Raw genomic sequence first — 27440 nt, 5'->3', positions numbered from 1 at the left:
ACATTGAGACTGCATTTACCATGGGCTTTTTTCCTTTGTTTTTGAAAGTTATAATTCCACTCCCAATATTCTGGCTCCCCGTGCCTAGAGTAAATCCTTATGGACCAATACTATGCATATCATACTGACTTCATTCCCCTATTTATGATCATAAATGAATTAATTAGTATTAATGAAACATATTGTAGCAGAATGGACTGTAGTTAGTTTTCTTTAAATAAATACTTCTCTTCTAATCATGTTTATTCATTTATTTAATAAAATTCCCTTATGAAAGATAAAACATGAGTAGACTTAATTTCAGAAGCTCCTGGTCAAAATTCTAAGTTAGTAAGATCCAAAGAAGTGATGTTTTATTATATTCTTCACTCCTCCTCAAAGCTGAAATTCTCTCATCTTGAGGAATAACATTTAAGTTTAGTCTTTTTTTTTTTTTTAACATCTTTCTTGGAGTATAATTGCTTTACAATGTTGTGTTAGTTTCTGCTGTATAACAAAGTGAATCAGCTATACGTATACATATATCCCCATATCCCCTCCCTCTTGCGTCTCCCTCCCACCAAGTTTAGGCTTTAAACTACAGAAGAGAAGAGAAGGAGAAGAGAGAAGAAAAAGAAAAGAAACGAGCAAAAACCCAAACTCTTATTTTTAAAACTGGAGGGGTTTTTCTGATCATCACAACGATCTCTGTTCTTTGATCCAGACTGCTGTTTATATATATAGGGCTTGTTAAAATACAGATTACTGGGCTTCATCCTCAGAGATGCCAATTCTGTACTTCTAGGGTGGGACCTGAGAATTTGCATTTCTGATAAGTTTCCAGGTGATTCTGGTATTACTGGTCTTGGGACCATACTTTTAAAAATCACTCTGTCTGAAGCAACTGCTACAACAATCTGTCCTACTCCCACCTGAGTCAACAAAGGAGGTTATTTTAGAATTCTCAGGATTTTTCTGTCAGAGTAGGTCTATCCAGTTATCTTAGTTATATCCGTTAAGGTTGAAGTTCTAATATTTGCGACAGTGTAGAGAGATTAATGAACTATGCATTATTCTTTTTACATTTGTTTTTGAAAGGTAGTATAGTGACACCCAGCTTAACCAGAAGTGAATCATTCAGAAGACTGAACTATTTAGATTAATACTTATAAATATGCAAGTCAAGAAGGCCCTCTGAGTAGAGGAAAAGAGCACAAAGTTTAGACCTTTACTTTGAAAGAGGGTAGAGAGCTAACTTTAGGCCTATTGTTTTAGGATTGAATGTAAAGTAAGGCAGTAAATTAGAAGTTGCTTATATACTCATTACTGTCAATAATTGGAAGAGTCAAAGAACTATGATAATACTGAAGTTTGGAGCTATTTTTGGACAAGAGCAGATAGCTCTTCTAGTCCACTGGTCCCACAGGGTTTCTCTGAATTTCTGAATACAGGAATATATTGAGAACCCACACTTTAAAGAAAATCTTTATTATGTGAAACATACTTTTGTAATCTATAAAAGTGAACGGTATGTATGAGAAAGAATTAAATTTAAATATTTGGCACTTGGTTCCAGCCAAGATGGAGTAACAGCGACTGCATTTACTCTTTAACCTAAAAGAAGAAACAACTAAAAATCAGATAAAATATATGAAACAGCTTTCAGACATTGGGCATCAGGCAGCACAAGACACAAAATCCCACAACAGATGTGCTCCTTGAGAGAAAGGAAACAGATTAAAACAACCCTAAACCTGTATCATCTTACTGACGGTGGGAAAGAGTTCCAGGATTAAGTTGTAGGGAGGAGGAACCCAGGCAGAGCCTGGTATGCACAGTGAGTTCAGGAGACAGAGCTGGGAGTCCACTGAAGCTAAGAAGTTTGAGTGTACAGAGTAGAGTGCTGGAGAGAAAAGAGCTGCTCAGAGAGTCCTGGACATGTGCAAGGAGTCATCATTGAGCCTTCAGCTGAGTGCTGATCAGTCATTTATGTGAAGAAGAAACTATGTGAGGCTGGGGTTTAAAAACACTGAAAAGGAGCAGAGGGAATAAACCTTGAAGCTCACACAGGGCCAGGCAAAGTTCATGCTCCTACCAGCCAGACTGGAGAATCTTATAATTTAGAGGATGTCAGTTAGAGTATTGCTTGCTAATATTGGTATTATAAATCTAGACTTAAGGCTGCTCTGGTCTTATATGACAAATCCCAGAGAGCAAGCCTGGTAAGAACCAAACTGTTTTCAACTAACTTAATTGTGTCCCAGAACAAAACTCCATAATATTCATATAAATACAAAAATATCCAGCACTCGACAAGATAAAACTCCTAATGACTAGCATCCAAACAAAAATTACCAGGTGTGCAAAGAAGCAGGAAAATAAGACCCATAAGAGAAAATGATAAAATAAAACTGACACAGAAGTGATACAGATGATAGAATTAGTTGACAGGGACACTTAAGCAGCTCTTATAATTGTTTCATATATTCATGAAGGTAAAAAAAGGCATATTAAGGAGTGACATGGAAGATATATACATATATGTGTATATGTATGTGTATATAAGTATGTACCCACATATAGCCAAATTGAACTTCTAGAGATGAGAAGTACACTGGATGGAATTAACAGTAGATTGAACACTGGAGAGAAACGATTAGTAACCTGAAACCACAACATACCAGAATTTGTGGAATGCAGCTAAAGCAGTACTTAGAAGGAAGTTTATAGCACTTAAATGCCTATATTAAGAAAAAAGAAAAGCCTCAAGTCAGTGACCTCAGTTTCCACATTAAGAAAATAGAAAAAATAAGCAAAAATTAATCCTAAAATTAGTAAGAGAAACAATGATAAGAACAGATATAAATGAAACCATAAACAGAAAAACAGTAGAGAATGAAACCGAAACCTGGTTCTTTGAGTTGTTTAATAAAATTGGAGGAAGGGGGAAGGGTAAGCTGGGATTAAGTGAGAGAGTGGCATGGACATATATACACTACCAAATGTAAAATAGCTAGTAGGAAGCAGCCGCATAGCACAGGGAGATCAGCTCGGTGCTTTGTGACCACCTAGAGGGGTGGAATAGGGAGGGTGGGAGGGAAATGCAAGAGGGAGGAGATAGGGGGATATATATGTATAGCTGATTCACTTTGTTATAAAGCAGAAACTAACACACCATTGTGAAGCAGTTATGCTCTAATAAAGGTGTTTTAAAAAAAAATGGATGGATGACTCGTAAAGATCAAATCTTGTATTCTTTGCTAACTATTGTTGGGAGGAAATATGGGGCAGTAAAAAGACAATGAATAATCTGATCCTCTAGTTTTGTATATTGGTCCTGTATAAACCAACTTGTGACATAGGACAAAATAATTTAAACACGTTATTTAATATTCTTATCTTTAAAATAAAGACAAAAACTCCTCCCTCAGTTTTTTATGAGAAAAAAGATATAATAAATCCAAACAAAGGTATAAAATATTATAATAAACATTTTTATGTGAAAAAAATAAATAAAAAATAAAATTGGTAATCTTCTAATCTAAACTGATCAAGAAAAGATAGAAGTTCATCTCCTAGAGTAATGGAAGTGAAAATAAAAATAAACAAATGGGACCTAATTAATCATAAAAGCTTTTGCACAGTGAAGGAAACCATAAACAAAACCAAAAGGCAACCTACAGAATGGGAGAAAATATTTGCAAACAATGCAGACTGAAAGGGATTAATTTCCAAAATATACACACAATTCATAGAACTCAATATCCAAAAAACCAAACAACCCAATTAAAAAATGGGCAGAAGATCTAAATAGACATTTCTCCAAAGAAGGCATACAGATGGCCAACAGACATATGAAAAAATGCTCAACATTGATAATCGTTAGAGAAATGCAAATCAAGACTACAATGAGGTATCACCTCACTCTGGTCAAAAAGTCTACAAATAATAAATTCTGGAGAGAGTGTGGAGAAAAAGGAACCCTCCTGCACTGTTGGTGGGAATGTAAATTGGTAGAACCACTATGGAGAATAGTATGGAGGTTCTTTAAAAAACTAAAAATAGAGTTACCATATGATCCTGCAATCCCACTCCTGGGCATATACCCAGAGAAAACCATAATTCAAAAATGTATATGCACCCCAACGTTCATTGTGGCACTGTTTACAATAGCCGAGACATGGAAGCAACCTAAATGTCCATCAACAGATGAATGGCTAAAGAAGATGCGGTATATATATATATACAATGGAATATTACTCAGCCATAAGAATGAAATAATGCCATTTGCAGCAACATGGATGGACCTGGAGATTATCATACTAAGTGAAGTAAGCCAGACAAAGACAAATATCATACAATATCGCTTATATGTGGAATTAAAAAAAAAGATACAAATGAACTTATTTACAAAACAGAAGAAAAAAAAGGAAGAGGTACGTTGCCAGTATCAGGAATGAAAGAGGTGACATCACTACAGTTTTTTATTGATATTAAAAGGATAATAAGGAAATATTGTGAACAACTGTATGTCAACTATATGAAAACTTAAATGAAATGGACAAACTTTTAAAAAGTCAAACCACGAAGGCTTACTCAAGAATATCTAGATAATGGAATAGCATAGCCCTAACTCTAGTAAAGAAATTGAACTTATAGTTAAACACTCTCCCCCCCCACACACAACAAAAAACAAACAAACAAACAAAAACCAGAAAAAGCAAGACTCCAGATCCAGAAGTCTTCACTGGGGAATTCGACCAGATGTTTAAGGATGAAATGATACCAATTTCATCCAAATTATTCCAGAAAAGTAGAGGAAAGAATTCTTCAGCTCAGTCTATGAAGCCAGCAATACCCTCGCCCCTGACACCAAATCCAGAATGTTTTTAACCATTTAAAAATTTTTATTTATTTATTTTTGGCTGTGTTGGGTCTTTGTTGCTGCACGTGGGCTTTCTCTGGTTGCGGTGAGCGGGGGCTACTCTTTGTTGCAGTGTGCGGGCTTCTCATTGTGGTGGCTTCCCTTGTTGCAGAGCACAGGCTCTAGGTGTGCGGGCTTCAGTAGTTGCAACATGCAGGCTCAGCAGTTGTGGCTCACGGGCTCTAGAGTGCAGGCTCAGTAGTTGTGGCGCACAGGCTTAGTTGCTCCGTGGCATGTGGGATCTTCCAGGACCAGGGATTGAACCAGTGTTTCCTGCATTGGCAGGCAGATTCTTAACCACTGCACCACCAGGGAAGACCCCCAGAATGTTTATATATATATATATTCTTTATCAGATTCTTTTCCATTATCGGTTGGAACTATTGAATATAGTTCCCTGTGCCAATTTGTTGTTCTTAATGGTGAAAAACTGAATGCTAGGGCTTCCCTGGTGGTGCAGTGGTTGAGAGTCTGCCTGCTGATGCAGCAGACGCGGGTTCGTGTCCCAGTCTGGGGGGATCCCATGTGCCGTGGAGCGGCTGGGCCCGTGGGCCGTGGCCGCTGGGCCTGCACGTCTGGAGCCTGTGCTCCACAGCGGGAGAGGCCAAAACAGTGAGAGGCCCTTGTACTGCAAAAAAAAAAAAAAAAAAAGATTTCGAAAAACTGAATGCTACTCCCCTAAGATTAGGAAAACGGAAAGGATGTCTGCTTTCACTAGTTCTGTTCATTATTATATGGAAGGTTCTAGCTTGTGCAGCAAGGCAAGAAAAAGAAATAAAAGACAGCCTGATTGCAGTGGAAGAAGTAAAGCTGTCATTCTTCACAGGAGAGGACTCATTTTACCTGATTTCAAGACTAATTATAGAGATTCAGTAATCAGGATACTGTGATATTGGTCGAAGATAGACAAATAGATGAGTGGGATGGGAAGAACCAAGAAATTGACCCACCCAACTATGGTCAATAGAATTTTGATACAGGTGCCAAAGCACTTCAGCGGGAATGGATAATCTTTTTTTTTTTAAATAAAATTATTTATTTATTTATATTTTTTATTTTTGGCTGTGTTGGATCTTCATTGCTGCCCACGGGCTTTCTCTAGTTGCGGCGAGCAGGGGCTACTCTTCGTTGGGGTGTGTGGGCTACTCAGTGCAGTGGCTTCTCTTGTTGCAGAGCACGGGCTCTAGGCCACGCGGGCTTCAGTAGTTGCAGTACATGGGCTCTGTAGTTGTGGCTCACGGGCTCCAGAATGCAGGCTCAGTAGTTGTGGCTCACGGGCTTAGTTGCTTTGCGGCATGTGGGATCTTCCTGGACCAGGGCTCGAACCCATGTCCCCTGCATTGGCAGGCGGATTCTTAACCACTGTGCTACCAGGGAACTCCCAATGGATAATCTTTTTAACAGAAAGTTATGGAATAATTTAGATAGCCACTTGTCAAAAAACAAAAATAAAAACCTCCTGAACCTCTACTTATTTCTTGCTGTGTACAAAAATTAACTTGAAATTAATTATCGGCCTAAATGTAAGAATTAAACCTATGAAACTTACAGCAGAAAACATAGGAGAAAATTATAGTGACCTTGAGTTTGTCAGAGAGTTCTTAAATACAACACAAAAAACACTAATTGTGAAAGCTAAATCAGATATTTGGACTTCATTAAAATCAAAACTTTTGCTTTCCCAAAGTACTGTCAAGAAAATGAAAAAGCAAGCCAGACTGGGAGAAAATATTTGCAAGTTACACATTTGACAAAGGACTTGTATTCAGAATATGTGAGGAACTCAATCCAGTTAAAATTAGATACAAGATTTGAATTAGTCACCTCAGCAAAGAAGGTATGTGAATTGCAAATAAGCTCTTGAGAAGATGATCAGCATCATTAGGAGAATGCAAATTTAATCTATAATGAGGTACCATTACATGTGTACTAGAACAGCTAAAAGTGTTGACAAGGAGGTAGAGCAACTGGAACTCTCCTGCATTAGAGATGGACATGTCAAATAGTACAACCCAGCCATTCCAGTCCCACGTGTTTACCCAAGATAAATAAAAGGATATATCCACACAAGAATGTTTATACCAATGTTTTCAGTCAAGATAAGCAAACAATGTGGAAACAGTCCAAATGTCTATCAGCAGATGAATGGTTAAACAAAATGTGATATATTCATGCAGTGGAATACTACTCAGCAATAAAAAGGAATGAACTCTTGGCACACTCAACAACACGGACAAAAAGTGACAAAACAGATCAGCAGTTGCCTGAGCGTGGGAGGCCCTAGGTGGGGGTGGGGGGTGGGGTGGGAGGGAGAGGGAGGGATCACAGTGGGCACGAGAAACTGTTAGCGATGATCAGTGTGCTCGTTTTCCAGCTCATTTATAGGTTTACATATGTCAAATCTTATCAAATTGCCATGTGCCAAGTGAGTAAGAGTGGGGAAGCATGTTTTAAATCATTCTCTGTTGTGTTCAGGTTTCTCTCTCAGCTTGAAATACTTGCTTTTGCTGTCCATCTTTCGCCCCAGATCGTATAAGAAATGCCTTAAACCTGTAGGATTATTTCTAAAGGAAAAGTTACAACAGTGGATCCAACTTTAATTTGGTGGGCATTGGTTCAGACTGGGGTGTTTAGGGCAGGGACAGACTAATCTTACCATTAGGTTCCAGGACTGTTCAGGCCCCTTGGCAATTTTTCTAAAGAGGGACCAAAAAGCCAGTGTCTGTTGGTGTCTCCATACTTTTCTCGTATGTATCCCTTCTAGCCTTAGTCCTCCATCTGGCGATTTGCTCTGGGGCTTTCTCTAGGATTTTTGTGGAGTTGGAGAATTGAAGGTCTGTTGCTTATGTACCTCTGTTGTCTTTTTCTTCAGTCTCTAATTAAATCACAGATCTCTATAACTGTGACGGGTTAACAAGTGCCCTTGAAGCCACTCTCTGATGTGACTGAATAAAATGCCTGCTTCTTTGCATTCATTAGTGTGTGTTTGTGTGTAAGTATTTATATCAGATCCCTTGTTAAAGAATGTTAGTGTATTACAGTCATGGAAATTGGATTTTGTAAATGTGTTGTCCATTATTTTTAGCCTTGCACGTACCTTTCAGTTTTCTGAATCTCCTTCTGTCCCACTTCTTCTCTACAGGAAGAGAGACTATAATGTAGAGAGGAGCTCTTAGACTGGGAGCCTGGGCATCTCTCTCTGTGGGTGTAAATGAACTTGTGCAGAATGCAACAAGTGAATGACTGTGGTCTGATCCATCACTGGCAGACTTTGACAAGCCCTATCTATATGGAAGTCTCCTGGGCTTCCTATCCCTTTGTGGGGGTGTTAGCATTTGGTAGACAAACATCTCAGTGGAGCTCTCCACTGAGGATGCTAGCTGTGTAGTTGTTTGCTGGGCCCAGGTTCAAAAAGGTGGACCACTTTTAGACTTCATTCTAGCCTAGCCCCAGCAAATTTATGCAGTCTACAGTATTTATTTCATAAAACATTTTGATATACTGGGAGAAAGAGGAAGTGAAATTCAAACCTGCTGGTTTTGTTGTTTGCAAACATCTCTGCCCAAAGGTGTGTATTGGGAGGCTTCAAACAGTTTTTGGACCTTCTTGAGATCTATTTTTGGTGCTGCTGTTCTTCCTTCTCCAGTAGCTATTAGACATCTACCAAAACTACTTGGCATTTATGTTAGTTTTTTTTTTTTGCGGTACGCGGGCCTCTCACTGTTGTGGCCTCTCGCGTTGCGGAGCACAGGCTCTGGATGCGCAGGCTCAGCGGCCATGGCTTACGGGCCCAGCCGCTCCGTGGCACGTGGGACCATCCCGGACCGGGGCACGAACCTGTGCCCCCTGCATCGACAGGCGGACGCTCAACCACTGTGCCACCAGGGAAGCCCATTTCTTTTTTTTTTTTAATAAATTTATTTTATTTATTTATTTATTTTTGGCTGTGTTGGGTCTTCGTTGCTCTGCATCGGCTTTCTCTAGTTGTGGTGAGCGGGGTCTACTCTTCATTGCGGTGCGTGGGCTTCTCATTGCGGTGGCTTCTCTTGTTGCGGAGCACGGGCTCCAGGCGTGCGGGCTTCAGTAGTTGTGGCTCGTGGGCTCTAGAGTGCAGGCTCAGTAGTTGTGGCGCATGGGCTTAGTTGCTCCGAGGCATGTGGGATCTTCCCGGACCAGGGCTCGAACCTGTGTCCCCTGCATTGGCAGGTGGATTCTTAACCACCTTGCCACCAGGGAAGCCCAAGTCTTTTATTTTTAATTGTCCCCTTATTAGTAAATGTACATTAAATATCTGTAGGAGGAAGAATATGAGTGGCTAATTCCATTAAAACTGATTAGTTTCATTAGATGCTAGATCTTGAATGTTATCTTTCTATATCAGTCTATAATATTTTCTTCTTAGTGTACTTAAATTAACTCTCGCATTCATGAAAATCTTGAAGCCATTTCTGTTTTAAATGTAAGATTAAATTATGCAGGATATAGCAGAAGAAACTTAGGTTATAAGCTTTTTAAGGAAAAAACTCTTCTTCACCTATATTAAAAGGTACATGTGGAGCAGATTTGGTAGTTCTTATCATAATTGCATTACTGCAGGTTTCAGATTCTCTCAATTATAAATTAGATTGTTTCCCTATAATTATTCTCTGTTGTCCAAGTAATTTATCTGATATGCTGATGAGTAGCAAAAAAGCCCATTTCTTTAAGACTAAAATGTTTGCTTGTGTTTGTTGCAGGAAAACCTCACAGCACTGGTAGCTCTGAACGGATTCAGCTCTCAGGAATGTATAATGTCCGTAAAGGCAAAATGCAGTTGCCAGTGAACCGATGGACCAGACGCCAAGTTATCCTGTGTGGGACCTGCCTAATAGTATCATCTGTGAAAGACAGCTTGACCGGAAAGATGCATGTTCTGCCACTAATTGGTGGGAAGGTAAGTTTAAAACAAACCAAATACTAACAGATTTCCCAGTGTCATTAAGAAGCTTACTTTGAGTCATTGCTGTAATAAGGGGTAGATGTTTTTTTTTTTTTTAAAGAATTTCAATTAAAAAAAATCTATTTATGTATTTATTTATTTTGGCTGTGCTGAGTCTTAATTGCAGCATGCAGGATCTTCATTGCGGCACTTGGGATCTTTTAGTTGCGGCATGGGGGCTGTTAGTTGTGGCATGCATGCGGTATCTAGTTCCCTGACCAGGGATTGAACCCAGGCCCCCTGCATTGGGAGTGTGGAGTCTTACCCACTGGACCACCAGGGAAGTCCCAGGGGTAGATGGTTTTTGACTCATCATTCCTGTTGTGCCTCCACCAGTGGACATTTTTGGTTGGTGGAGTTTTGGAAAATAACAATGCCATTGGCTCACGTGAAGCCCTGGTTATGTTCACTTCTTAGTACATGCACCTTAACTATGTGACTGAAAATAGAGCAACTAGAATTTCACTGTTATATTTCAGACTGTAGGTGATAAATTATTATTTATGAGAAGATGTCTTTTGATATTGTGAGTATGTATTTTATAGTATAGTACAGTGATCCCCAAGTCCATGACCTTAGGATCATTCAGGCGTGCTTATCAAAGGTGAGACTCTCTAGCAGGAATCTGTGATCCCGCTTTGCCTTACCTCTCTGTTTATTTGTGATTAGTGACCAGTGGGGTTAGTACTTTTAGTTTATCACTATAGCTAGTCATGAATTTTGAACCTGAAATGCTACTCATTTCAGAGAAAACCTGTGATACAGCTGATAGATATTTCCAACATACTGGCTGCTTTTCTTTGGGCATGTTAACTATTTTATTCCTATCATTTATAAAATATCAACAGAAAGAACAAGATTGCTTAGGAAGGTATTACATTCTTTTCTTTGCCAGATTTATTTATAAACTCCAAGCACTGGTAGGGGTATCATTACCATAATTATATGTCAGTATTTCCTGATTTTTAAATGATATGATAATCTGTTAATAAAGGTAAAGGTAAATTTGGATGAAGAAATGGGTTTTTGGAAATCAGGGGCATATTAAAAATTTTTTTCTTGATCGATACTTGATCATTTAAAAAGATAGATTTGGCTAGTCTGTGAGGTGTGTTTAGGTCTATTTCATTCACCCATTTTGAAACCATGGCTTCTTAACTTATGTCTGAGCATTGAAGCATTAGTGATAGTTTATTACTGAAGATCTTGTCCTTTGGATGGATCTGAAAACTTAGTCATCATTATTACTTCCATAACTCATCATTAAAAATGCATATTTAATGTTTGATGCCCTGATAGGTCAACAATCTGTTTCTTTCTTCTCTGGTGTTAGGCATTTGCATAGGCAAATTTAATATAACTATTATTAAATATCCTCTGTGAGGAAGCCACTTTGCTTGGCATCCCAGAAATACCAAGATGGGTAAGTCACCATCTCTGCCTTCGAATAGCTTATAATTACTATCTGGAAATGAAGGATGGACACAACAATATCTGCTCTACGAGAGGTGCAAAAAAGTAGGGTGGAAGATAAGCGGAAGAGATTACATTTTGTGGGGGGGAATCAGGGGATTTTGTGATGAAGGAGGTAGCAATTATGATAGAACTTGAAGGGTGAAAAATCTCTTGACATATAAAGGAGATGGTCAGAAAGATTATTGTGCTCAGAGAAGCAGAGACAGGGAAGCAGTGGAATGTTCAGGTAAGGTGAGAGAAGATCCAGTTATAATTAGCATTTTTATTCAGAGCTAGAGGCTTGTTCTGTTTCCCAGGCCTATTACTGGATGTACTTCTACCATTGAGTGAATAGAAAGTTAACAGCTTCTTTTTCTCACAGACAAAGCTTGTAAAACCTGTTTTGTGTTACACCTTTAAAAATAATTGAGTATGTTGAAAAATTATATTAACCACGTTAGGAAAAAATATTTCACTCTTTGCAATGTGAGTTTTCATTAATGTTTGTCTTTCCTTTTCTCATTCTGGTCTGTTGTTAAAGGAAAATCGGAGAGTAAATGGAAGAGGTTTTTTTGTTTTTGTTTTCTAATTTATATAAAAGAGCTAGAAATGAGGTGTGAGATAGGTGCTGTAATTGCTGTGATAATCAATTTTGACACACTACTTGAGCATCATCATTATGTTTTCAAATATAGAATTCAAATATGAAGTTAAAGCTCTATTAAATTGTTGAAAGACATTTGTTTAATAAGTTTTTATTCATGTACAATTATTATATTTAATTTCTTCTTTAAAATTGAACATAAATTTTTAGATAACTTATTTACATTAATACTTTATGTAATATTTGTTAAGCTATGAGGCATAATAAGCTGAGTAACTGTTAACTTACTACTCAATTTAGGAAGTACAGCAGCATCAATACCAGTGTCTCTACCTGAGTTCTCTTTGCATCTGTCCCATTGCCTCCTCCTACCCCAGAGGAATCCACTGTCCTAGAATATGTATTCATCATTTGCTTACTGTTTTGAAATAACTTTTATCATATAACTATGTTTTGCTTGTTTTGATCTTGATAAAAATGGTATCATCCTGTTTGTGGTTTTCTGTGATTGAATTTTTTCACTCAATATTATGTTTCATAATAAGATTCCATATTACTTGCTATATATGGTTTTCATTTCTGTATAATGTTCCACTCTGTAAATGTTCCAAATTTCTAAAATATCTGAAGTAATTTTCTTGTTGATTGACATTTGGGTTGCTTCTAGTTTTCTGTTATAAATAGTTCTCTTGAGATAGTCTTATTTTGATATGCCTCCTGGTTTACAAGTAGTTTTTCTAGAGCAGCATTTCTTAACTCTTGTCGCTGTGCCTGAAGGGGACATTTGGTAATATGTGCAAGTGTTTTGATTGTCAAATGATTGGGTAGTCAGTTGATGTAAGCTAAGTTATGCTGTGGTAACAAAACCCCCAGATCTCAGTGACTTATCGTAACAGTTATTTCTCACTCACACTATTTGTCCAGTGCGGGTGGGTGGAGATTTCTTTTTTCAAGTAATTATGTACGAACCCAGCCTGATGGGGGTCCTTCTCTCTTATAATATTTGTAACACGTGGCTTCCTTTGCTGCTTAGGCAGAAGAAGAGGTAACTGGAGGGTCATTAGCTGGCTCTTGTATATCTGGTTGTAGAAGTGACACATGTCACTTCTGCTCATGGCTCATTGGCCAGAACTAGTCACATGACTCCATCTTAATTGCAAAGGTTCTGGGAAAAGTAGATAGTGTGTTTGGTTAATACTAGTATCTTTTGCTGCAAGGGGACACTATTGGCATCTACAGGGCAGGGGCTCAGAGAGTAAAATGTCATGCAAAAATATTAGACAGTCCTGCATAATGTACACAAGGAACTATTCAATCCAAAGTTCCTATAATGACCTCCTTGAGAAATATTGCTCTTAAGAGTGCAGTCACTGGGCTATAGGACATATATGCACATTTACTTTTACAAGATGATATCCAATTGTTTTCCAAGGTTGTTGCATCATATCATGCTCATATCAGTGCACATTTCTCTACATCTTTGCCAAACTTTATTGAGGTATAATTGATATACAACATACTGTACATTTTGATAACAATTTGATAACTGTATTATACTTCCATGAGTACAATTTGACAGATCGTCCCCTTGTGCTCCTTTGTACTGTTCTGTCCCTACTTTTCTGCTCACTCCTACCCATTCCCAAAAAACACTGCCTGATTTCTGTCAATATGGATTAGTTTAAATAGCATTTTTATAAAGTTATATTTTCTCTTTGGTGTATAGAAATGTGGTTGATTTTTTAAGTGTTAATCTTATATCCAGCCACCTTGCTAAATTTTCTTATTTATTCTAATGTCTCTAGATTCTTTGGAGTTTGCTGTGTAGCTAATCATCTCATATTCAAATAATGGCAATTTTCTTTCTTCCTCAATACATTTCTTTGTCTTATTGCAATGGTCAGGACTCTAGTACAGTATTGAACAGAAAAAGTAAGGTAAGAGAGTGATATCTCATCATTAACATTGAAGTTTACCTTACATAAATATCCTTTGTTGGCTTAAGTGAGTTCTTTGTGTTCTTAGTTTGCTTAGAGTTTTTATCATGAATGATGAATGGGTGGAGAATGTCATCAAATGCTTTTTCTGCAACTGTAGTGGTGATCATACGGTTTTCTTCTTTAATCTGTTAATGTGATTAATGACTTTATAGTTCCAATAATGTTAAACCATCTTTCCTGAGATAAATCCAACTTTTGTTCTTGGTATATTTTTTTCTGTATTGCTGGATTCTGATGCAACATTTTGTTCAAGATAAGTGTTCATGACTAAGGTTGGCCTGTAATTTTCCTTTCTCTTACTGTTCTGATCTGTTTTTCGTTATACTGGCCTCATAGAATAGGCTGGGGTCTTTTTCTTCTTTTCTCGTTTGGTGGATGAGTTTGCCCAAGTTTGCAATGATCTATTTCTTGGAATTTTGATAAAACTCACCTACAAAACCATATGAGCCTGATATTTTCTTGGTAATTAAGAAAGTATTCATTTTCTTAAATGGTAATAAGACTATTTAGGCCTGTTTTTTTTCCCTTGATTTAGTGTTGGTAAAATAAATTTTTCTAAAAATTTGCCACAGAATTATTTATAATAATCTCTTTTTAATCCCTGCTTAATCTGTTTTGTCTCCCTTTTCATTATTAATATTTATGTCTTCAATTGATATCATTGATCAATATCAATTGATATTCAATTTTGTTAGCCTTTTCAAAGAATTGCTATTTTGCTTTGTTAATGTTCTCTATTGTATATTTGGTTTTCATTTCTTGCTTTCTTTTAAATTTCTTTTTTAATTTTTTGGCTGCGTTGGGTCTTTGTTGCTGCGCACGGGCTTTCTCTGGCTGTGGCGAGTGGGGGCTACTCTTCATTGCGGTGCGCGGGCTTCTCATTGCGGTGGCTTCTCTTGTTGCGGAGCACAGGCTCTAGGGTGCGCGGGCTTCAGCAGTTGTGGCACGCAGGCTCAGCAGTTGTGGCACGTGGGCTCAGTAGTTGTGGCTAGCCAGCTCTAGAGTGCAGGCTCAGTAGTCGTGGTGCACGGCTTAGTTGCTCCGTGGCATGTGGGATCTTCCCAGACCAGGGCTCGAACCTGTGTGCCCTGCATTGGCAGGCAGATTCTTAACCACTGCACCACCAGGGAAGTCCCAGTTTTCATTTTGTTAACTTCTGCTTTTTATTATCACCTTCATTCTGCTTTGAGTTCACTTCGTTTTTGTTTTTGATATTTTTTCCCTAAGTTCTTGAGATACATGCCAATTAAATTAATTTTCTGCCTTCTTTTCTAATATGAGTATTTAAAATCATAAATTTCCCTCTGTGTACCTGCTTTTGTTACATTCCATAAATTTCAGTACGTAGTACTTTTAATGGTTTAGTGCTAAGAATTTCTGTGTTTTGATTACAGATTCTTTTTTTTACCTGTGAGTTGTTTAGAAGTGTATTAACTTTCTAAATGTAGATTTTTAATTGATTTATTATTGATTTTTAACTTGATTTTATTTTGGTCCCAGAATGTAGTCTGTGTGATCTTTCTGAAGTTTTTTACACTTTCGCTGTGACTTGGTTTGTGGTCATTTTTGTAAATGAAATATAGGAAACATTCATTCTGTAAGTTAAACATAAGAGTTTGTGTAATATCATGTTACTTTATTGTTTGGACTTTTTCTCCTTATGAAGAATTTATTGGGAGTGGAAACTTGATTTGACTATATCGCTGCATTATTGGGACTTGAAATTTCTTATGGTAGGGTTTTATTTCAGGTTAATCTCAATTTCACAATAAGCTAAAAGAAAAAAACTTATTTAACATGCTTGAAGACCTCTTTTAATAAAAAGTTGTAATTAAGAGTAATACAAAAGTCCCCTAAGTAAAAATTCACCTGCAGTAAAAATTCTTAAGTAAAATCTTCAGTAAAAGTCCTCCTTAAGAGGAAGTAAGAACCTCAGCACCCTATTGTGAGGGTATAGAAGGATAAAAAAGGGAGTCTGTTACAATTTTAAACAGGAAGAAGAGAATTTCACTGTTGTGGGGAAATCTATTGAAGGTAATAGTCCCCTTTTTGGTTTCCTTGTAATTCAGATTGGTTGGTCAGACTTAGGAACTTAACATGCTTTAAGTAGTAAGAGGCACACATAAAGAGATAGATGCAAAGCTGTGCAGGCTCACTGGTCTAAGGGACAGTTAATGAGCTTGGTAAATGTCCTGCTTTCTGACTTGTTTTTGTCACTCTTTGTTTTTATAGGTAGAAGAAGTGAAAAAACACCAGCACTGTTTAGCATTTAGCTCCTCTGGACCCCAAAGCCAGACTTACTACATTTGTTTTGATACATTCACAGAGTATTTAAGGTGGCTTCGACAAGTCTCCAAGGTAAGCATTTAACCAGGAACTTTGTTCAGCTTCTGGCTGGCTAAAGAGTTGCTTCTGCTTTACAAAATATAGTTATACACTCATTTTTTTTTTTTCAGATACTGCCAGTAGTTAGCAATTTTCGGTCTTTTTAAAAGCACATTTTGGTGAAAAGTAGCTTTTTAAAAATTGTGTTTTATTTGCCCGTTTTGTTTATACTTAAAACAGAATTCAGTGGGTAGACTGTCATTATTATCTTAACGTTGTAGAGAAGGAACATGAGGTTGAGAATATTTAAGGGACTGGCCCAGGGTAGGACAGCTACAAAACCACAAAATACCCAGAGAATTGTTATGACAAATTTCCCCTTTTCCTCTGACCATTTTTTCTTATAAGCAGTCTAATCTTGTACCATCTCCCTTTCACCTTTTCAATTTCTGCCTTTTGAATGGTTTGATTTCTTTTTTCGTCTTAATTATTTTTACCATTTTATAGTCCTCTGTTTAAATAAGATTACCATGACCCATGAAACAAAATACCTCTGTGTGTGTGTGTGTGTGTACTGGAACCCACAATAAACTGATAAATAAGATAAAGAAATGCTGGTATTTCAGGTGCTGTGTGTGAGAATGTTTCTATATCACATTTGTATAATTATGTACAGTGGGTTAGATTGCAGTACTTTGTGCCTTGGTTTTGGGTGTGTTTATGAAACGATGAAACCTCCCTAGGGGGCAGAAGCATTACAGTGGAATTTGCTTTCATATTTTTGAATTTATAATCCAGTTTGTTATTCAAGTTCAGTGTGATTCAGACTGCTGCATGATGTAATTATTTGTCAAGTGAATGAATAGGGAATAACTTTGTAGAAGAGTTAAGAGAAAATTAGAGAATAATGTCTAGAAAGTCTTTTTGACATACTGGGCACATTTGAATTATCAGGGGGAGAAAACTGTGTTCTCTGATGATACAATATACTTGGGAACATTAGTTTCTCCTTTTAGGAAGAAGCAATGGACAGAGTTTAGGTTGATAGGACTTTGAGTATTCTCCCAACCTAGTAGGCAAATGGAGGTTCTAAACGTACAGGACAGCACCCCTACTAGAGAAAATGGGAAAGATGACACTTCTCCTTCAGACTTGCATGTAGAATTAATGTGATATTAGAGGCAACTAGTATATCTGTCTAGTTGTTTTAAAATTACTCTGGTTGTTGCAAATGTGAGGAGACAAATATTATATAATATCGTGCTTTTAACATTAAGTGGTTGTATGGGTTCAAAGCAATAAGTCAATGGCCCATACTCTATTCAGAATAAAATGCCAAACTATGGTCAAACTGCAGTTTAAATTTCTTTCTATATGGAGGTGTTGATTTTTTAAATAAACTTTTTTTTCGAAGTAATCTTCTATTTACAGAAAAGTTGCAAGGACAGTATAGAGAGTTTCTGTATACTCCTCACTTGGTTTCCCAGGCATCTAATATTACCATGATACATTTGTCAAAACTAAGAAACCAACATTAGTACGTTACTCTGAAATTATTTGGATTTCACTAGTTTTTCCATTAATGTTATTTTTCTGTTCCAAGATCTAATCCAGGGCACCAGAGTGCACTTGGTTGTCATTTCTCCTTTGTCTCCCCTGATCTCTGACAGTTTTTCAGTCTTTCTGTGTTTTTCATGACCTTGACAGTTTTGGGGATGTAGTGGTCAGGTATTTTATAGAATGTCCTATATGGAGATGTTTTGACCTTTTATATCAAATGCAGTGTAATAGCTGCTTTACATTCTTTTTCGAACAAGTCAGAGGTATAAATTCTTAAACAAACATGGATAAGGATGTAAATAGAAGTTTATGTAAATTATCAAGCTTACCAATGACAGATTGCTTTGATTGAAACAATAATAACAGAAACATTAATAGGTATTGAATTTAATAGTCTTGTACATTAAACATCCACACAATTGATAAATCACTGTTCTAAAGCCAGCAAGCATTTATTAAGCACCTTCTGTATGTCAGGTATGTATTTTATGCACTAGGATACAGCAAAGGACAAGTCCAGTTTCCCTCTCTGGGTAGGGCTTATACTGGAGAGACAAACCATAAATAAGTAAACAGAGAAGAAAGAAAATATCAGTTAATCATCATGCTATAATACAAAGTGATATGACAGAGAAGGATGGGAGAGGAATAACTCTGAGGAGGGGACATTTAAACTGATACTTCAGTGAACAAAATATCTGATTATTTGAAGATCTGGTGGGGGTAGCTTTGCAGGTAGTGGGAGAAGGGAGTGAGAGAGCCCTAAGACTGGAAGGAGGGATGGTGAAGGTCAGAGAAGACAAGGGTCTTCTGTTATAGAAGAGGATGAAAAGCCTGGATTTTGTCATTGGCATAATGGGAAGCCATTAAAGAGTTTTCTTCCAGAAGGTTCCATGATCTCACATCACATTGGCTGTTGTGTAGAGAATGGATTGTGGAGGGCAAGAATAGAAGCGGGGGGGCCTGACCGTCAAGAGGCTCTTGTGGTGTATTTTAGGCAAGAGGTGAAGGTGGAAATGGAGAGAAGTGAACAGATGTGTTTTGGGGATCAAGTGACAGGTTTACTGATAAATTACATAAAGAGCATGAGGAAAAGGGAAACATAAAAAATGGCTTCTAGGTTCTTTGAACTGCTGTGTAGATTGTAGCCTCAGTCAGAAACCATAGCACGAATTAGACTCCATATTTGCGCCTTGAAAACTAGCAAAATACAGTTCTTCACTTCAAAGAGCTTCTGTTCCTAGGGAGACAGCAGAGAGGTGGAGAGCAAGAGGAAGATTATTAAATATCTCTTAAATAAGGTGTGAAAAATGTTCATTTCTAGCTTGTGGCAGGTGATTGCAAATGTCAAGTGTTAGCTTGGTTAGTACTCTTCCCTGTTGCTGGTTGGTTAATATGCCATTTCAATGGTCTAATAGGGTGGTGTCTCTGTAATGAGGCTGTCACTCCGATTATCCAAACCTTGAACTGGTTCAGACATCAGACCTCTCAGTAGGAGGGGGTCGGGGGGAGAACTGTGACACAGGAGCACATGATGGTGGCAGAATGAGGAACAGGAATGTTGGTGTGAGTTTCCCTTTTCCCTCATTATTGTGTGGCTGTTAGGACCCATCTGATAGGTACGTGCTGAAATGTAATGTAGCTACACACATGTACATACACAAGACTGCAGCTTACATTTCACACTCCCAGGAGGGAGGGGGGACTTTGAGTTAATTACCTTAGATTACTAGTATTAACAAGTACTCAACTGGTAGTTAACTGATATTAACTAGGACGAACTTGAATCAGAACCTTAACCTCCTCTCCCTTCAGAATGGCTCTGAATGTTTGGGGAGGCCAAATGGTGTAGGAGTAAAGAGTTTTGAGTCTCCACTAAGGAGACCTGGGTTCTAACATTTACTGGCCGTGTGACTGTATCTAAGTTTATAAATTTTAAGCCTTTTCGTTTGATAAAGGAAATAATAATAGCACTTACCTCTTAGTGCTTATATGAAATATGCATGTCATGGACTTACACTGGCACGTAGTAAGTGTGTGTGTGTATGTATGACTGACTAAATAAATACATAAATAAAAAAATAATTTTATGACCATCACTCCTGCCATCATCACTGACTGGCTGGACAATATATATATTTTTTAATATTTTCTGTTTTTATGTTTATTTTAAGCATAAGACACACATATGCTTAGTTTATCTGAACAAGGAATATTCTGCTGCTCTTAACCAGGACAGCAGCCTTTTGGGGTAAAGTAATTAAGCATGGCAGACATTGGGGAGAAAGAAGATTTCTTCCTGAAAAGTCAGGGGTAGGGGATAGAAGGCAAATATTTTAATAAATGCAGATTTTAGATACAGTGTCTTCCTTTTCATCAACCCTAAAAACCAGACACATTTCAAAAAATTTTAGAAGTTGTTCTACTTAGTGAATTAAAGGGGAAATGAGTTATAAGGGTCTGATTAAAGAGGTTAGGTATTATAGGAGGAATAAGTGTGAGAACTCCCTATTTGGGTATGAAACCCATATAAAATATGGCCACACTCTTTAAACTTCGTATGTTGAGGAAAATCCTATGATAGTGTCTTTTCCTTTAACCCCACATCATGAGAGGGTAGGTTGGGGCTGCTGGAAAGAGGATTAGAACTCGGTCCCTTTGGGATAATGTGTGTATGGGAAGCATGGAGTGGCACCGGCTGACCATCACAGGCCACTTCTGCTTCTGGCTTCTCCTTTCCATTCTGTTCTTCCTTATATGTAGGTCTTAGGAAGGTATACAGTTTAGTCACACTCAGGGTTACTATGGAAACAGTTTCTTTTTCTTTTCTTCTTATTGAGGAACAAAACATTCACAGAATGGATTGTCCATATCCTGATGTTTAAATGAGGATTCACTTTAATAACTATCTGAAAGAAAGACAAACCAACAACAGGAAGAAATATCTGAGTTTCTGATTCTTAATGACCATCCTCACCCCAGGGTGGGAAGACAAAAAGAAGCAAATTCCAATGCTTTTTGAATTAAAATGAATTAGATAATTAATTTAAAATAAAAATTCTTTATTTTCAGTTTATGCTTCTGGATCTTAGCTGCAAGAAAAATGTTATTCTTTGTTCCAGTTTTTTTAGTTGACTTTGTGAACATATATAAAAGGTTATTAATTAGCCGTGTTCTACCAAGATAGGCTCTTATGTACTTATTATTTTTTAAACTTAATCTTAGCCCTTAGTATTGCTTGCCAAAATAACGCCCGAGGCTGTCCCTTTAGAGTTTTTAATTTGGGGCGGGTGTTAGTGGTAGTTACTGTGGAAGAAATGGCTCCTTTGGGAGGATTACAATGTTGATTTTAAAGTCATCCCTGAAATATTAATGCACAGCACTCTTTAAAAATTCAGCAAACATCCTGTTGTATGCTGTGTAGAAAGGACTCTGCTAGCTCAACATGGGTACCTGTCCAGCGTGTCTTCAAAGTGGTTGGTGGGGCAGTGATGCGAGGGGGAGGGTGGTAGTTGAGGGAAGAACAGGAATTGCAGAAGCGCTCCAGTACTTCTGTAAAGTACGAGTGACTTTACAGAAATGCTGCCCCGGCTGTCCCTCTCTGTGGCCCACTTTTTGGAGTACATTGGTTTTAGACATGTTGATTGATCCTGTGGATTCTCTTCAAAGTTAGTCTTCATGTGAATCTATAGCCTAAGTCGTACATATTTTAAATTTAAAGTCTTAGTCACTTCTGGGACACTGTATTGTCCCACATTAAAATCTGTTTCTTGATTTCAAGGAAGCTTAAAAGGGGATTTAGATCATTGATTTGGTGTTGTGCATGAATGTGGGGTTTTTTGTTTGTTTTTGTTGTTTTTTTTCCATGTGAAAGGCATTTATTTCTTATTAGTTAATTAATTAAAGTATGCATGAATGTGTTTTTAACTTTTCATTATGGAAAATGTCAAATATTTAGAAGTAGAGATAATACACACATACCTATTACTCAGCTTCCCCAATTCTTAGCTTGTGGCCAGTTGTGTTATATGAATATGTTGTATGACCCAGTGGTATAAGTTGACGCCTCATAAGGCCACTTAGTTTGTCCACATATCTCTTTCCTTGTTGATCAGTGGTTAACAGGCTGGCAGTTGCCAGCCATGGTGGCTATCACAGTGCTTATCTCTCTGGCTATCTTTCTTTTAGTATTAATCGTAGTATTTTAATTCTAAGCCATCTTTTTTTTTTTTTTAATGAAAAAAAGTCACCACGTTGAAGTTGTGGTTGCTGTGATATTTTGGTTCACCCTTAACATGCATAGTGTAGGCAAGTCAGGGCAACATCTCATGCTGAATTAAAGTTCACGTGAAATGATGAGTAAACATCACCCTTTAAATAAGAATAAGATATATGGTGAATCACAGTTGAACTTTCGCTCTCATGTGCTTAAAAAGAGTGTTTTATTGTCCAGATTTTACTCAAAGAATACTTCACTAATCACAGAGTCAAATCAGTCTGGTGGAATAGGATTGTTTCCAGCATATAAATTTGTGTCATTTGATGTAGTTGCAAGAAACCCTTTAAGATCACTTAGTCATCTTTTGCACATATTTACACGTATTTTGTCTCTTAATTTGAAGTGTAATTTAGGGAGTGTTCTGCTTTTTGTCAGCATGGTTGGTCACTTGTCTTTTAGGGATTTTGCTGTTGCTGGTTACATTGGGGTTATAAGGGTAAGAAGCTGTGATCTCAATCCTGTTCTGCTAAGGAGTCCAGGGCTTAAAGGGGCTTTATTTTTGGAAACCCTCCCTTCACATTTTATACCCATTCTTTAGATAAAGAATCAAGGGCCGTTTGACCATGACAATCTAGCAAGTCTATGGCAGAATCTGAAGTAGAATTGAGGGTCTGAGTGACATGGATTTTAGTTTATAAAATGTCACCCCAATCCCTAGAGAGTTGCTCTTGTACCAATTCTGTAGTGAAGATATGAGAAAAGTTTGGAAATTCAGTGTATGAAATATTTAGGTACAGGAAGCTTCAAGGAGGTAATGAGCAAGCTGAGTTTGAAGGATGAATAGGAGTTCACAACAAAGACAAGGGGAAAGAGCATTTCAAGGAGAGAGAAAATATCTACAAAGGTACAACGGTGTAAAATGTAAATGTGTAGTCATATCGCAGATGTCTGAGCAAGGACTGCCAAGGACTTCCCTGGTGGCGCAGTGGTTAAGAATCCGCCTGCCAGTGCAGGGGACATGGGTTCGATCCCTGGTCTGGGAAGATCCCACATGCCACGGAGCAGCTAAGCCTGTGCGCCATAACTACTGAGCCTGTGCTCGAGAGCTTGCGAGCCACAACTACTGAGCCCATGCACCGCAGCTACTGAAGCCTGTGTGCCTAGAGCCCATGCTCCGCAACAAGAGAAGCCACCACAATGAGAAGCCTGTGCACGGCAATGAAGAGTAGGTCCCACTCGCCGCAACTAGAGAAAGCCCATGCACAGCAACGAAGACCCAACACAGCCATTAAAAAAAAAAAAAATCTTAAAAAAAAAAAAAAAAGGACTGCCCATCTGGATGGTTTCCTGTTCATTCCATTTTATTTTTTTGGGAAAATTTGACTATGTTACCAAACATCGTAATTAACTTTCCAGTATAATTACACAAAAATTCATATTGTGGAATCTTTCCTTATTATACATATAAATAGTTTATGAAATTAGGGAATTTAGAAATTCTGCTTTGAATTTAAACTGAAGATAAAGTATTTTGGATTACATTAAATTTTGTTTTTCTAATACATAATACTGTGATTTAGTGAAAATATTAAAATGCTCTCTTTGCAATTATAATTATGCTTCATCTTATTTCCACATTGCTAATCCCTTCTTTTTTTTTTCTATAGTAACTATTGGTTTTGAAATCCTAGTGAATATATTCCTAAAGAAGGGGTTTCTCCTTCATTCTAAGTCATTTCCATTTAAAATTATTTAAATTTATTTTCTTTAGAGTTTTTCAGTCCACTTTTATACAAATGAAAAAGATACCTAGTTTGCTTACTGTATCCTGACAGAAGCAGCATGCTTTGTGAAGTTCTGACTTGTGTACTTTATATGTTAAACTCATCTCATGTGTCTCCATCTTCCCTTCTTGTGTCTTCCCACCCTCCCTCCCCTGTTCTGTCAACAGCTCTGTTGTTGGGGGTGGGCAGAAGGTAGTGAAGGGTGAATGAGAGAATATTTATTCCACCTTTTCTCTGTGCTAGGCATTCTTCTAGGCTCCACTTCTAGCGTCAGGACTTCAGCAAATGGAAGAAATGAGTTCCTCCTGTATCTGTATGTTGTTATCTTTAGTAAAATACATTTTAGATTTTAAGGGAGGAACATACAGCTGTGGTTTTTTTTGTTTGTTTTGTTTTAATAAATTTATTTATTTATTTACTTTTGGGTGCACTGGGTCTTCGTTGCTATGCACGGGCTATCTTTAGTTGTGGCAATCTGGGACTACTCTTCATTGCGGTGCGCGGGCTTCTCTTGTTGCGGAGCACGGGCTCTAGGCACGCGGGCCTCAGTAGTTGTGGTGCATGGGCTCAGAAGTCATGGCTCGGGGGCGGTAGAGTGCAGACTCAGTAGTTGTGGCGTACGGGCTCAGTTGCTCCACGGCATATGGGGTCCTCCCAGACCAGGGCTCGAACCCATATTCCCTGCATTGGCAGGTGGACTGCTAACCACTGTGCCACCAGGGAAGTCCCTACAGCTGTGTTTTAAAGTTATAGCATGTTATTTTAAGATTGGGAAAGGCCCTTGTAAAGTAGTCGCCCAAAAGGTAATATTAGTTTTCTGGAACAATTGCCTTAACAATTACTTGTCATTTTCTTTAAAAGTGTTCGTTAACCTTAAAGTCTAGTCATCATCAAGTGGCTCTTAGTTGAGAGAATTAGAATTTAAGATTTGAGAAGGACCTTGTGGACTCCCAGACTTACCTCCCGCCTAGAAAAGGTCTACAGCCTTTCAGATACCTATAGTGTCTGACAAGACAGCTCTTCCTTAGAAGTGAGCTGAAGTCTCTATCCCTATGCCTTTGACTCACTGACCCTAGTTTTGCTCTCTGGTTTAACAAAAGGTAATCGTACTCACTCTCCTATTTGATAACCTCTAACCTCTAACTGGAAGTTTCTATGATTTCCATGCCCTCCCCCACCTCTTAGCAATCTACTTTTAGGAGAAACATGTCTGGTAATTCCCACAATTTCGTCATCACTTGGTTTCCAGATCCCTTCTCTTGCTTTTTCCTTTGGGTGCTCTGCAGTTTCTTGACATACCTGCATATACTATCTGATGAGCACAGAGTATGTGACCATGGTTTTCCTTGCTTTAGACATTATGTCCAAAGTGAGTTATTCATTCATGAGGTCAACATCAAAATAAAAAGACTCTTTGCTTTTCCCCCCAAATTGTTAATAGATATATTTTGTTAATAATATAATCATTTAGCCAACTGAATTGATGCAGTAGTGACAACAAATAGTGATAACTAACATTTTGGTAACTTTTTTCTGTGTGCCAAGCGCTATTCTAGATGCTTTATAGTATCCCTGTGAGGTCGGTGCCCATAACATTGTGTGAGGTCGGGCTTTACAACAAAAGGAAATAACCTTTGAGGAGATATTATCATCTCCATTTTGCAGATGAGGGAACTGAGATGTAAAGTATCCAGCACGGCTTTATGCAGGGAGTTCCTCTTCCTTGCTTTTTCTTTAATTGTACTTCCAATGTTTTACAGTGGCCCGAAGGGGCAAAACAAAACAAGATTCAAATAATAACTGAGGGCTTCCCTGGTGGCGCAGTGGTTGAGAGTCCGCCTGCCGATGCAGGGGACACGGGTTCGTGCCCCAGTCCGGGAAGATCCCACATGCCGCGGAGCGGCTGGGCCCGTGAGCCATGGCCGCTGAGCCTGCGTGTCCGGAGCCTGTGCTCCACAACGGGAGAGGCCACAACAGTGAGAGGCCCGCGTACCGCAAAAAAAAAAAAAAAATAATAATAATAATAACTGAGATTTACTGAAAATGTCAAAGAGAAGTACTTCAAATACACAGTTGTCAGTAGAATCCAGGCAGCTCAGTATTAGAATAAAAGGTGATTTACCAGGCAGTGTATTGACTGGGGTGTGCTGCTAAGGACACTTGAGCATAGCCACTGATCACTGATCTTCTTAAATGATGACCAAGACGTATTTAGGAAATCTGAGATGCCTTCTGAGTCACCCAAAGCAAATTAAATTGGTTTCAGTGTTGAGGGGACTACTGTTGTCTGACTTCAAAAACTGGTCAAGTATTGCTATATCAGGAACTTAGCATATATGATTAACCAGATCTCTACATCTGGTCGTCTTATATTTTGAAGTTAAATCATTTTAATCTGAGTGTTTAGACTAATGTAAAAATACATAGTATCTTATGAGTTTAGTTTCTGTGATATATTTACTTGCCTTGCAAGACCCCAATATTTGTAACCCAGAGTATTGGATTATCTGCAACTGCTCTGAACAGTTAAATTCTTCTACTCACTGGTCTGATTTATTTTATAAAGTAAGGAATACTGGAATAATTGAAAAAATATCAGTGAACTCTCTATGTTAAACATACCAGACCTTGTATGTTAGACTGGTACTTAACCAGTGAGGTGTATGTGTCATTTGTATTTTAAATGGAAAACAAGTAGCCTGTTTCTAAGAGAGCATCATATAAGTGTGCATTTATGTTACTTCTTTTAATAGAAAATTAGAATGTAAGTTTTTTGTGGTTAGCAATCTTTTCCCTTCTCCTTTGCCGAGGAGATGCTCCCTTTGGGGGCTGCCGTGATGGAGCTCAGAGACACTCTCAGGTGGTCATATTCTAAAGAGCTTGTTTACACATATTTTGCTAATAAGGAAATGAGGAAGGAACTCTGAGTTCAGATTTGATCTCCACCCAAGCCAAGCTCTATTTTTCTGTTCTTACTGAGAAACACAATGGGCTTTGTGTGTGTGGAAGGAAGATAACTGTTAGAGGGACGCGGTTAGTGATTCTGGAGGCCGCGGGTACCATCTTCTCCGAGCCTCTCACACTCAGAGAGGGTGAGGTGCCAGGTGTGCGTTTCTAGTTTAGGCTGTACCACGAGCTCACGGGGCACATCCTGCAGCTCTGCCTGCTCCTGATGGTGGGGTGCCAGTCTCTGCAATGGTGCCAGGGAATACCCACCCATCTTGGCGCGTGAGGGGACCGTCAGTGCTGGAACGGCCTGGGGAGCTCTGGGGTTTGTGTTCTCTGCTCTGTGTGTCCCTACCACACCACTGCATGTGCATTTTGGAATTATACTTGTTAGATGTCTGTGCCTTCAAGGGACCCATTTTTTGAAGACGAAATGTGCATCTCTCCAATATCAAGTCCAGTGTCTGTTTCATAAAGGCAAATGGTAGATCCATGTTGAAAGGTGCACTCATCCCCTCCACTCACCTGCAAAGAGAAGTCGGGACACCTAGGAGGAACTCTTAGTCTAAATTTCTCAATATTGTTTTTCTTTATTGTTATAGTCTGGTGCTTTTACAGTGAGTCGTGTGTTTTATTTATTTGTTTGCTTATATGTCAATCAGTCAT

At 38.2% G+C, this 27440-nt stretch overlaps 1 protein-coding gene across 1 annotated transcript in view; it reads left to right on the top strand.

The window, feature by feature from the left end:
* The window catches only part of PHLPP1 (PH domain and leucine rich repeat protein phosphatase 1), a 213197-nt gene that overhangs the window by 97404 nt on the left and 88353 nt on the right, over positions 1 to 27440 (top strand). Inside the window, exons 2-3 of the mRNA XM_079943241.1 lie at positions 9640 to 9836; positions 16173 to 16298. Coding sequence (XP_079799367.1) covers positions 9640 to 9836; positions 16173 to 16298 — 323 coding nt within the window. The remainder of the gene's footprint in view (positions 1 to 9639; positions 9837 to 16172; positions 16299 to 27440) is intronic.

This window comes from Stenella coeruleoalba (genome assembly GCF_951394435.1).
Source record: "Stenella coeruleoalba genome assembly, chromosome: 14".
Classification (NCBI taxonomy): Eukaryota; Metazoa; Chordata; class Mammalia; order Artiodactyla; family Delphinidae; genus Stenella; species Stenella coeruleoalba.
Note: the sequence above shows the minus strand (reverse complement) of the source record. Positions and strands in the feature narration are given on the sequence as shown.